Genomic DNA, 13297 nt, shown 5'->3' with positions numbered 1-13297 from the left:
CTGTCGCGCGCTCTAGTCACCAGGGGTTGAACCAAATGGTTGAATAATGAAGGACTCCACTTGACTACATCGATGTCTAAAGATTGAAATCAATGAATCGCTAGTCACGTGTTTCTGGCATCTCGTCTTACAATAAGTCAATTTACAAAGGACTTTCCAGTCGCCCGTCTGTTGGTGTCGTCGGACTATAAGGCTCCGTAGAGCTGCAAAATGTCCAGCTAACAAAGTCAGCAAAATGTAAGCTAGCAGAGTCATCTTCAGTCCGCGCAGGTACGAGAGTATGAAACTAAGGTTGTTGCGGATGAGAATAGCGGTTAGCCTCGCAAGCTTCGGCTATTCCAATCACCGCTATAGTCTTAAAATGTTGACACCAGCAGCAGCAGGTGCTGAAAAAATAACAATGATATCATTGATTCATCAACTTGGACTCAACTGCCATCATATTAGTGTCAACGACAAAAAAAAGTCATTCGGCCTCTACTAGCTTAGTCTGTAGAAAAAAACAGTACCGCTAAGATTCTGGCTAGCTGATCTCATCATGGCTAGCCCGAAGCTCTTGGTTGAATGTCCAACTTGTCTCCATTGTTCATTTCCTAAAAACACAAACTACTGATATGTTGCACTTTTCTAAAAAGAAAAAAATAGGTTGATGTATGATTTTAAATGTGATCAAATTTGTCAGTTTCTGCAAAATCTCAAAATCTAGGCATTGTTTTGAATTTTGTTAGCTTACTGTGCCGAATGTGAAGTGAAAAGTCAACTTAAAGGTATGAACTCAACTGTGATTATTGGCAATTTTCCATATATGGCTTCTGAAAGAAGCCTAACTACGATGTGGCCTGTGATGAAAACAAGATTGACATCCCTGAGTGAGGTTATCACAGCTGACTTTTTAAATTGATTAGCCAATCACAGGGTCATTGTGTATAGGGCACTGATCGCAACAAATGCCTCACAGAAGTGCCGAAGCTATGTGAAGCACAACTCCACAATGGTGCAGCCCACAAACTAAAAAAGCATCAGTGCATTTGAACACTATTTGGACTGGTTTATTTATGCAAGCAGCTTTGAGTGATAATCCATCAGACTGATTTTACTGCCAGCTGAGCTTTATAGGAGGATAAAATGAGCTAATCAGCTTAATCAAGATGTGGCTAAAACTTTGTAAAAATGTTGCACTTCAAGTTCTTACATCACCTTTTGCAAAATGAAAAACAGTAACTCCAACTTTTACTAATACATCTTTTTTTTTTTTTTTTTTAAATGTGCACCGAGGAATGTTGAGTTTGATCCAGGGACAAATGAACCGTCCTGTTACCTTCAAGTTTCCTCACATTTTTTATCCTTAAATGAGTGGCATTTTTGTGTGGGCTGTTAATATTTAAAGGCGTCAATTCATTTAATGGGGACAACTGGGAAGTCAAATAAAACCTGATGATATATTTCAGTTTGCGCTGTCCTGTGCACATTGTCATTATACGCATCAGTGTTCTTTTGGGTCAGTTTGACTTTATTAGGTTTGTTTGTGGACTACCTACAGTACATAATGTGCGTACAAAGCACAAGAAAGACTGAAATATATTACCATGTTAATTTACAGTTATTGACTTTTCATTGACTATTGAATGAGGTCAAATTGGCTAGTTAGACAATAGATAATAGTTGGTTAAGTTGCACACCTATGCAGGCAGTTGTTGTCTCATAACTTCTGACAATTGGGCAAATTATTACCTTTTCTTTTTACGTTATAAGATTAACATTTTAAGACAAATTCTGTCACATGAGTCATAGTGACAAAATGTCTTCTCATCTAAGACCACAAATTTGTATCTGCAATGTTTGATTGCTGGCCAAAAGAACAAACCAATATTTTAAACGTCATGTGAAACAATAATGGCTGAAATAAGGTCTATCGGAAGATGATTTAATCTTCCACCTTTCGGGGTTTAAGTAATAATAACTTCGACTGTAATCAGGGGATGTTGCATCATGAGACAAATGGCAGAAGAAAGAAGCGAAGAAAACAGAGGGAAAGAGGACAGTTCACCTCCCTGAGGTGCTGGACAACTAGTGGCATGACGGGGATTTAAAGGTCATACTAGTGCATGTTTTTGGTCAACCCTGCACTGGTTTCGAGTTTGAACAGATTTACATCACTGCTCAGGTTGTGAGGACTGCACGCTGCACCCTTTTTAGTAATAGATCCTAATTGGTAGAAACCCCAAATGACACATTGCGATGCAAACGATTTCTGGCAGTCTTTCAATGATACACAGAGGAATTCGATGGATACTGATAAGTGAAGGGAGTCAGGGCTAAAGAATGTAAAAAAAAAAAAAAAAAAAACACCAGAATGTTCCTCTAAATAAGATGAATAATACACATTGGGAAAATATGCTATTGTGTGCACATTTTCTTGCTGTCTATTACCAATAGACATGGCTCTACCTGCATCTCAGGTGGTGGCTTGGGCGTGGGGGTGATCGGCGATAATTTAAAGTCCTCACACTCAGCAGAGTCGAGAGTTCGAAGAGGGGGGGAACGCTCACAGTCTGACTGGGATTTGGCAAAAAGGTTGGGAAGCGAGTTAATAAAAAGGCGCAGAGCTGGGAGAAGCTGAAAGGATCAAATGCTGGGTGTAAGAGAGCAGAAAAGAAAAAACTTTAGCGGGAGAAAAAGGAACATTTTTGGCAGAGAAACCACAGAGAACGCTTAAAGGTCCAACTCACAGCATTTGAGGACAGGAGAGATGTCATTTGTAGACAAATAAATGGCAAAGTATTGCCTCCCTAAATGACTACATTGAAAACTGTTGTGCAAATAAATGCAATGACACTCATTCAAAATAATAATCATCACAAATTAAACAGCTGACTATACCTGTTTCCATTGGCTGTAGCTTGTTGTGCCCTCAAATTTGGCCTGCAACTGCGTAGCCATTGAGCGCACTTTGTTCTCTTTGGGTTCCCTTCTGTCCCACATTGAAATCCCTTTCGGGGACACATTGGTGGCCTGAAAAGGGAGAAAGACAGCAGAAATCTGTTGAACATGCACACTGGTACAAATTATTTGGTGTATATCCTTCGTACATCATAGGCATCGTGAGACGGCAACAGCCAAAGAAATGCGCTGCAGTTAGTTGCAGATTGTTTCTGTTGGCTGGAATCGTTGCATCTCTAAGGTCTCAAGAGCCATGACTGATGCAATAAATAAAAGGACGAGTTGACTAAACAGCGTGATAGACGGAAATTAATCTCCATGCAAACTGACTTTAGTGGCCGACCAGTTACTTTCGCACCGAAACATTCCAGCTCTCCATTTTTAACAAAAGAAAATAAATTCCTATTACACTCATTATTGTTGAAAAAAATATCAACCAGACTGTCAATCTTGAGAAGGAATGATGTTGTAGAGTTCCTGTAGAGTGAGGAAAAGGCGGAGTTTTACGACAGTTCTCAGACAGTTGCAAGTGTCCAAGAGAGTTAAGATATTTTCAACACTTTAAAATGGTTAATAATTCACAAAAACAACCTGGGGCCAGACCAATAGTATTGATTTGTAAAAAAAAAAGGATTTCCACCCGACAGAGGTGACATGCTTGCTCCATGACTGGCACACCGTTTGAACTTTAGTTCTCCTTACAACGGTAAGTGGTATAACTTGTCACAATGCAAGTTCATCGAATTAAAGAGTTAAATACAAGTACTGATAACTTGCTGTAGAAATTAAATCGGTGCTTTGACTTAGCAGTCCAAACATGGGACAATAATCATTTCAACAAACCTCCTCCAGGTAAGAGCAATATTTTCTCCTCCTCTTGTAAATGGCGTCCGTACCATCTGTCTTTTTGTCATCCTACAAGTCCAGCAGAGGGGGACAAAACAACGTTAGAAGAAGGTGAGTATCAAATCAATAAATTGCATTCAAACGAGTTTATAATAAGTAAGTAAAGGCAAGACTGAAGACTCAAAGTATGCAGTACAATATTACCTTCGGAACTCGTTTCCTTGGCAGAGCAAGATTTAGAACATTATTATTACTTCGGACTTCCTTAGATGGATAATCTTCACTGTTTTCGTCCAGTCGTCTGGAGCCTGCGGTACATGTGACTGAATTAAAGCTTTCGGACTTTCCACATCACACAACCATAAACGTCAAATAATATCAGTCAGTGCATAATGCCCAGAACAGACTACAGGCTTAGAAAGAAGGAGGCTGGCAAACATTTCACTTTACAGTAAATACACAACTACCATTGTCAGAGTGACATAAACGTATGGATGAAGTTAAATAAAGTGAGTGGCCCTTCTGAGAGTGTCAGCCTACAGCTGTTCACAGCACTGGTACAAATACACATTCCACACATTGCAGGATTCTTGACTGGTAGGAATTCATAACACACACAGGAAATCAACTGAAAACGGGAATAGATTCACTTTGCCTGGAGTTACACTTCTTTTCTGCATATCTTGGCAGAACAATGCAAATACAAAGTCGAGGACGAGAAACACAGTAAATGTCAAAAAGAGGAATCTAGCAACATAGTACAGTATCGTGTTGTATAGCAGAATACAGAAAAGTATTAGGTGGTATGGTACAGTAAGGCAAAATATAGCATAGAAGTGCATAGGATAAGCATAGTATAGTTTGGTTTCGTTTGGCTACGGTGGAATAGTGGTAAGTGGTGTCAAGTAAAATGCTGAATAGTGTTACAGAACAGTATAGTTTGGTCTGGTGCAGTGTAGCAGAGTTTAGTATAAAACATAATGAGCATAGCATAATCCGAGTTAAGTACCTGCATCAGGTAAAGGTGTGCCTCGGAAGAGTTCGTAGATTTTGGATAGGTAGTTGATGAATTTGGTCTTCTCCAACTCCAGGGAGCCACTCAGCTCTTTCACAGATGTGAATGGTCTGATCCCAAATTCCCGCTCCACGATGTCAAAAGCCAGCTGGAGGTTGTCCGCCTGGTTTTCCTCAATTAATGACTCAAAGTCTCTGAGGGGCAGAAGATGATAGTGACTTCCGTGGGAGGCAGATCATGGACATGTCATGAAGTCTCCCAGCTGCTACGGTCTATATTCAAGTTAGTGTGTCCTGTGCATGTGTTTAAGTATTTATTGTGAGTTGGGAGGGGGATTATTAACTATCATAGCCCATCATATCAACGACTGATTAAGAAGACACGAAGGCAAAAAAGGCAATGGGCCTATGAAGTGACTAAAGGCAAGCTGGGTGGAGCATAAATTAAGTGCACAAGGATTTGGAAAAGTTCCTGTAAAAAAACACACAAAAGTGTTGTTCACGATGCTATTTAAATGATTAAAGTGGAAATTAACCCAAACATATTTTTTTCAAGAATATGTTCTATGCAGGCCCATTAGTTGAAACATGGCATTCGCAGCCATTTTGTTATTTCTATCAACTGAAAATGACATCACAACTGCTCAGGGCTCAGGTAACAACCAATCATGGCTCATCTTAAGAAAAACAGGTCACCCGTGATTGGTCGTTACCTGAGTGTGCTCTGAGCAGTTGTGATGTCATTTTCAGTCGACAGAAGTGACAAAATGGCTGCCCCCGGAGATGGTTAAAAACGGATGAATTAACTCTTATTCCACAAATGCACTATTTATCAGAATGCCTTGTTTCAACTAGTGGGCTTGTATAGAACATATTTTTGAAAAAAAATGTTTGGGTTGACTTGCACTTTAAGAAAAAAAAAAATTGACAAGTACATCAAATGAGGCTTGAAAATTGTGAAAAATTAAGCCCTTGTTTCCTCTTCCAACTTCTGTGGTTGTGTCTAATCAATTAGCACGCCTGCGACCTGGTAAAATATTCATCTAGCATCTGTCTTATACCGAGACATTATGACATCTTTGTGCTGCGAGAATGCATCCACTTCAAACCTCAAAACCGGGTAATCACGCAACAATGAGGCACGCTTAAGCGGCCAGGTTAACATCAGACTCCCCTATTTTCGGGGGTAGGTATAGTTTCTAGTTATAGCTAAAAATCAGGTCAAAAAAAGAGTTGAATGCTCTAACTCCACAATGGAATCTCCCTTCATTCATTTCACTTCAATACTAGCGCAGCATCGGATTTGCACAGAAACATTCTTCCCCTTTTTAGTCGGAAAAATGGCACCAAAAAGCTTCAGTGGCGTTTGAATAGAAACAGCTTTAGCATCTCTGCCAACACTGACAGTGTGCAGACACCATCAGAAATAATGGCAAAGAGCGCACTAACCTAGCAACACACCCTTAGGCCCCCTTTTTCTCCTTTTTCTTTAGTTTCTGCAAACCTACTCACTTTTCAGAATTCCACTGTGCTGACAGGCATACATTAGGAAGAGGGAAAAGGGGGGCGAATGCCAGCGCGTTCCTGAAAATTTGCAGGACCACATGAAATTGCAGTGGCATGCGAGAAGGTACGAAGGTAATAATTTCAAGAGGAGAGCATATAATTTGTTCTGTAAATGGACTCATCCAAAGCTGTAATACAGAGAGGAATAAAGCGCTGCCAAAAAAACTGTGTATTTAACACACACAGCAGAGTTAGGCAGTAGTTGGTAAAGTCGTAATGTGGGAAAATAAATCTTCAGTGCTGCTTTCTGACAAGTTTACGTACATCAGATGCGGTTTGAACCTGTGGATCAAGGCACACAAGGCGAGGCCACTGCTCCAAGAGAAGGTCAGGTCTGTGATTGTTACATTCCTGTAACCTTCAGTCTGTTTCTGGCACCACGTGAGAAGCCTCGCCGGCCTGATTTCATCTATGGAGGAGACACAAGAAAGTTGCTTTTCACTCTGAAAGTTCAAGCGAGTAAATGCTGGAATGAAAGCGCCACTCCCAGGAAGTTAATGCAAAGGACAAGAACTTTGCTCACGATTCACATTTCATCAAAAACCACACAGCTGAATTTTAAAGGGAACTTTTTCTTCAGTTTGGATTTCAATCAGGAAGCGAAAGTAACTCTGAACTTGGCGTGTGAGATGCTTTTGCACAGTTTCGCGGCTTCCTCCTTGCAGTGAACCATGTGTAAAAACAAACCACGGGATATGACTTCCTCTCTGCATGCGGGTTAGTTTTAGCTTTTAAAAAAAACCTCTTCAAAAAAAAGTCAGGTGATAATGCTGAAAATGTACATAGCAGCCTGCGCAGTCGTGATTTCTCTACCTCTGCTGCAGATATTAACAGGTCGACGGATGGAGGCGGCACGCTCCAGAGAGCACGAATTCAGCTCTCCGTTCAAGTACAGGTGACGCACCTGAAAAAGGAAAACGTTCAAGAAAAATTAAAGAAAACATCTTTTTCTCAGGTGCAAAATACTTTGGAATTTCTCTTTAGTACCTGGTTAAGCCTGACACACGAGGAGATGAGGTTGGGGTATCGCGTTGCTGGGTCGATGGTGTACTGTTCCACGTTTTTGCCGATGTTTTCAGGTGTTGTTTGTGGCAGCAACCTGTAAATGCTTTCTCTAAATACACACAAAACCTAAGATTAGGGATGATCGAGTACAGATATCAGATATCGTATTGAGTACTCATGAATGCTGCCGATACCAGCCAAATGACTTAAGGGAAGAAATTTCTTTTTTTTTTTATTTAAAAACTGGCATCAAGTCTTCCTCGCCAGTAGTTGGCGCTACACTGTGGCAGTTTGACACATCAGTGTCAGAAATAAAGAAAGATCTTTGTCTACTATTACCCGTAATTGTGTTAACTGAAATGTTATGTATCGAAAGTACTAGTGGTATCAGTGCTCAGTATTGGTGTTACTCAAGAGTAAATATTTGTACTGGTATCGTTATGAAAAAATACAGTGACCTCCCTGTTGGCTGGTAAGTGCATATTACACAAGACGGTGTGTGTGTGTGTTGGTGCACGCGAGTCGTGTTTATAACACATACCTCTCTGCCAGCAACTCAAGAACTGTTCGACCCTGAGCCCAGCCCTTGACCATCCAGGCCGTGTCAAAGGCAGCCAAGAAGCCTCTAGCGCAGCCCGTCCCCATGGGCCAGAAAGGCTGCAAACGCAAAACAAAGACCAATTCCATATTTTCATGATTTACCCTTGGTTGGCTTCATGGCTGTGAGACGATGTAATTGTCTTCAGAATACACTCGGTGATGGTGTTAATGTGAGTGGGAATGGTTGGCTGTCTTTATATGTGCCCTAGACTGCCAAAGAAGCCTTTCGACCAAATCAGCTGTGATTGGCTCATTGCCACCGTGAACAGGATAAACGGTATGTAAAATAGATGGATGGATGGTTTAATGGCCAGGCGTCCCAATACTTTTGTCCTCATAGTGTGACTTAATCTCGCATCACCTTACCTCCAAAAGACTGTCTCCCACTAGCGCAACCAGGAGCTGATGCCCGAACCGCTCCCTGACCAGAGCGGCGTTCTCGGAAGCGTGCATGCTGGTGAAGTCGAACATGGCTACGTCGGGCTGCCCGCAGTGGTTCATGGCAAAGTCCAGTGTGGGAAGCTGGTAGTTGGTGCCAAAGTCGGCAGCCTCTCGGGCGTAGCACAGGAGAGCTTCCTGGTTGACGTTGTCGCTGCTCAGCAGCCTCTGTGTCTCCATGTAATCCTGTCAAACAACAAGTGTCACGATAGCAGCCTCATCTTAGTTTATTTTATCTTAGCACAGACACGTTTTTTATCTAAATCACAGATGTATCTAACTTCATTTTATCCCTGCATTTACTACAAACCAAATTTCTATTAATGCTTTAATTTGTGTTTCTGAACTTTTACTGAGTCATGGCACATATTTTACATGAGACAGCTCTCACAGAACACTATCAAAGAAAACAAACAAAAGTATAAGCATGGTTTCGATTCATTTGAATTGTTGATTGATACGTTTTCATCGTATATATTGTATACATCAATTGGTCACCTCATTAGATGTGGTTTAAAATAATGTTGCTGTTTAATTGACACTGAAAAAGATTAGAAGATACAGTACAGTATATATGTATATATTTTTGTTCAAATACATTAATAAATGAATGAAATTCTCCACTACAAAAACAAAAGGAGTGGAAGAATAACTAAAATAGCTGAATGCTCTAATCTCAGAATTCACAAATATTCTTTTGATTCATATACCATCAAGAGATATTCATTCCGCGACCATGCTTGTAACTCAAAACACTCATATCTAAGATCATCATTGCCTATTGAAATGGAAATGCCATTAATCCATTCCAGCCGCCCAGAAAACACCAAGACATTTTTACAGTCTTTTAAAGATAAAAATATCACTTTACAGTACTTTATTTTATAGACAATTAAATCGAATGTAAAGAATTAACGAGTTTGTGCATCATGATTCAATCTCCAAGATAGACACTTATTAACTCACATTAATGACAACTCCTTTATCCAGCAGGCTCTGTTTCTTTGCAGTCATGACAAAGTAGTGCGTGTTGTCCTTGTAGTACACAATGTTTTCCAGGTCAATGCCTGTGACAAAGACAGGCGTGTCGGACACTTGGGAACGCATCTTTTTTCAAGCAGTAAAATAATCTGTGTCGTGCCCTTGAAGGCATCACAGCTCTCCTCTCTCCCACCTGTTTCTTCTTTGAGGTCAAGAAAGAACTTCTGATTGAAGATGAAGGCCACACCACTAATTTCCTCCACCTTGGCCTCCGCTGTCGTGTTCCTGTTGATGAAGTTGGCGGTGATGGCGATCGCCAGCTTGCCGCGAAAATCTTTTCTCTTGAAACCTGCCGTAGAAAAGCGGGGAGAATGACATTGACAGAAGAGGTAAGAATGGAGGGGAAACCAAACAGGACCTGTGGCCTTGTGTGTGGAAAAGTAGTCTTAAAGGCTAATCACAAGGCGGTTATTTCAGGATCACAGACGGCTTTCACAGCTTATAAAAACAAGAACAATAACTGTGAGCCAGACCACTGATTCATACACTAGAAAAAAAAACAACAACAACTAATCAATCAATTATAAATAATTTTAAATTTATAAAGAAAAATTATATCATTTGAAAATCACATTCTTCATATTTATAATACATACCTTTATGTGTTGATTACTACATTTCTATCTAAAAGGCTTTTGCACATTTCTCAAAAGTAAAAAAAAAAAGTTTAAATCAGCCTGAAACTTACGGCTTTTGAACATTAACAGCATTATTCATTGAGAACAAAACAATCTGCAAAAATAGGTCTGGATGTATTCTGGGCTGTTTTGCCACATTTAGCCCAGTAAAAAAACGCAGACCTGCTTCAGACTGACTCATTTCCCCTGAGCTGCTTCATAACCAAAGAATGAGCATGAGAATGTTTTTGACCTTTTTAGGAATAAGGCTCAGATGTGTATTGTTTGTTGCGTTGACCACAGCAAGCAGCGAGTTTGAGAGTCCAAAAACAGTGACGCAAAGTTATGGAGAGGCTCCAGTGCGCATCAGCTGCTCCACGAGCCTGCCTCGATTCTATTTATGTATTCCGATCCTTTGTGCTTTGACAATTTGACCGCTACAACCTCACACGGGCACACTAGTATACGCTTGTAGGTTTCTGATGGGTAAATTGGCTCAGTTGGTAGGAAATCTGAAGAATTCAAATGATTAGTGTATTTTTTTTTTAATGCTGTTTTAGTGTTTACTATTTTCAAGAGAAAATGTCAAATGTCATTCATCGTTTCCAGTTGACCCACGAAAAAAGGTGGTTTTTTTTAGATAAGGAAAGTAGTAACTTATCGTTGCTGTCATGTGAAAAACACAATCACAATTTTTTTCATTTTTCTTATTTTTACATCAATGGTGTTTCCGTGTTACAGACATTGCATTAATGTGAAAATTAAAAAAAAGTTTAAAAAATTGGAGGTGTGTTTTTTTCACAGGACAGCGACGATATAATACTGCAATCATACAGTAATAACATGATTAAATATAATGTGAAAAATGAAAGAAGAAGTAGAATGAAGTTTGCACAACATGATTACCGGTACGTTATTGTGACTCCTTCTGGTAATTGGCCACGGGGGGCAGCATAATGCAGTCTTGCAGATAAACAAAGAAGGATTTCACCATTACTGTGACTCTGTAAACCACAGTAATATAATGCTATTCGTTAAGGCTGTCGATGACGTTCTGCATTCCTTTTATAGCATTGAGCTAAACTGACTTACTTTAAATACGCAATGTGTAATTCTCAGTTTTATGTTTCTTTGGACAGTCAGCTTCAACCTGAAGTAGCATTAAACAGCTTGAAGCCCATTTTATTTCAAATGTATTTCAATTTATATAACAATATTAATTGGAAATGTAATGGCAACCAATCCAGGATGTATTCCACCTCTCGCCCAATTGTAGACGGGATAGACTCTAGCAAACCTGCGACCCTTGTGACGATAAGCAAAAAAGACAAATGTATGGCTCTATTTAATATATTAGTATTAATATTTGTAGCATACTTTAACAATCCTAAAATGTGTTATTATTCATGAGTTTGGATTGGAGTTAAAAATATAATGCATTGAAACTAACAGAAGAATAAAGCTTTCATTCAGCAATAATCTACGGTTTCATCTTGTTTTCAAACATATTTTGGTTGTAGTATTCCAACCATGAGATTCCAGTGCTGGTGGGAAAAGAATATTTGAGTCTTAGATGTTGTTTTTCGTTCAACCTCATGTGGTAACTTCATAAGAGGCATTGTCCCCTTGTCCTTTTCAAGTAAAAGTACACCCCCTCAGGCGTGGAGACTGTTCATCCCTTTTTTTGGCATCCCCTCACCTTCCAGCGTGTTCCTGCGTCCGTCGGCCCCCACCACCACGTCAAACTCAAAGTCAGCCACGGGATGATCAGCAGGTCGGATTGCAGCTCTCCACCCTTGCCCTGAAAATAGGAGACGACCACAGAACGATCAGGGTGGGTGGGAGGAGAGTTAAAGACATTATATAAATATTCTCTTTGTGCCTTATTCTTTTGGTGAAGATAGAAATGCCCTCACAGCATGACAAATGTCAGCTGATCAGGACTTTCTTATGCTTCAGGGATGCTGCATATGAATTAAATCCTCTACTGAATGCAACTCTTGGATGCCATGCTACTTCCCAGTATGATCTCAAGGAGAAGGGAAAATACAGTTTCTCTCAAGACACATTCTATTAAAAAGTCATTTTGAGTGGTTGCATGAGACTGTGTGGAGCACCGAAACAACCTGGCATTTTGTTGTGCAATAGGATATTAAGGGCACGACTAAGCCGCAGCAGAGGGGGAAGAAGTACATCTAAATTTAGGCGAGGCTCTTGTTGTTATCAGAGTATTGATATTACAGCTGGAAGCCAGCATGAAAGTCAAACATGGGAGAGGCCAGTCAAGTTGTTCCTCCTGTTACCATTACACAATAATGCTGTGTGTGATATTTTTTTCCCCCCTACATAGAAAGTATTCATTAACATGGAGGCGATAGCCTCCCGTAGCTTGGTTTTGTTACATAATGTTTAGGTTAAAAGTGACTCAGCAATAAAAATAGTCTAAAAGTCATTTTCACCTTGAGATTAGGGATCCAAAATACATATCATTCATATCATGTAAAAATGTCATTCTTTTGTACAGGTGCTACAAAGATATGTGTAAACTGAGACTGTTCTAAGAGAGATGTGACCTGTGTCTAAATCAAGGAAAATGGTGGGCAAGTTATAAATGTGTGCATTTTTTTAAGGGACAGTGTAACACTTGAAACAAGAGAAGGATCATGAGAACTGTCTGTTTTTGCGCCAAAGTTGCACAGGTTCCTACAGAAACATGCACCTGTTGAGTCTTTCAAAGTTAATGGGGGAATCGCAAAACAGTCAAAAAGTAAAACCGAACACAGTAAAGAAGAAGAAATAAGGAACAGAAGTTATACTGAGGATGCTTTGCACAGGCATAAATAAATCTTGAGTAAAAGAGGTTTTAATCCAAGAAGGAGTATAAAAAAATACACCCTTTTCTCTGAAACATTCAGGAATAATCACCCATTTATTAATGTCACACAAGCTATACAATATTCAGACATGCTGAAAAGATCTGAAGTTCATAATTTGAAAAAAAAAAACCTGAGGGTATTTTTGCTCTGTGTGTTCATGGAAAATAAACAGTATGCAAGGGTGAAGGTGCGTCACAGGTGAAATACCTTCATTTTCTTGGTTCTCGGGAGGCTCCACTAGCTTGACAAACTCCACATTGATGTGAAACTCCACTGCAACAATGAGGGCCAACTTCAACAGCATCAGCTGCAGCTGCCTGATACCTGTTAAAAACAGTACAGTCGCCGAAGCTT

At 39.9% G+C, this 13297-nt stretch overlaps 1 protein-coding gene across 4 annotated transcripts in view; it reads right to left on the bottom strand.

Moving 5' to 3' along the window:
* Positions 1 to 13297, bottom strand: part of mical2a (microtubule associated monooxygenase, calponin and LIM domain containing 2a) — a 40397-nt gene that overhangs the window by 9176 nt on the left and 17924 nt on the right. For 3 of the 4 annotated variants that reach the window (XM_086024841.1, XM_086024839.1, XM_086024840.1), the window contains exons 4-17: positions 13151 to 13267; positions 11767 to 11868; positions 9584 to 9739; positions 9376 to 9476; positions 8338 to 8595; positions 7913 to 8028; positions 7354 to 7480; positions 7180 to 7270; positions 6631 to 6775; positions 4796 to 4995; positions 3991 to 4094; positions 3784 to 3855; positions 2881 to 3012; positions 2449 to 2556 (exon numbers count right to left, since the gene is read on the bottom strand). In XM_086024841.1, the coding sequence (XP_085880967.1) occupies positions 2449 to 2556; positions 2881 to 3012; positions 3784 to 3855; positions 3991 to 4094; positions 4796 to 4995; positions 6631 to 6775; positions 7180 to 7270; positions 7354 to 7480; positions 7913 to 8028; positions 8338 to 8595; positions 9376 to 9476; positions 9584 to 9739; positions 11767 to 11868; positions 13151 to 13267 (1829 nt within the window). The remainder of the gene's footprint in view (positions 1 to 2448; positions 2557 to 2880; positions 3013 to 3783; positions 3856 to 3990; positions 4095 to 4795; positions 4996 to 6630; positions 6776 to 7179; positions 7271 to 7353; positions 7481 to 7912; positions 8029 to 8337; positions 8596 to 9375; positions 9477 to 9583; positions 9740 to 11766; positions 11869 to 13150; positions 13268 to 13297) is intronic. The other variant, XM_086024842.1, reaches the window with a different exon arrangement.

This window comes from Filicampus tigris, chromosome 3, assembly GCF_054856515.1.
Source record: "Filicampus tigris isolate MCC_2025a chromosome 3, RoL_Ftig_1.0, whole genome shotgun sequence".
NCBI lineage: Eukaryota > Metazoa > Chordata > Actinopteri > Syngnathiformes > Syngnathidae > Filicampus > Filicampus tigris.
The sequence above is the reverse complement of the archived record's forward strand: the minus strand, read 5'-3'. Positions and strand labels throughout refer to the sequence as shown.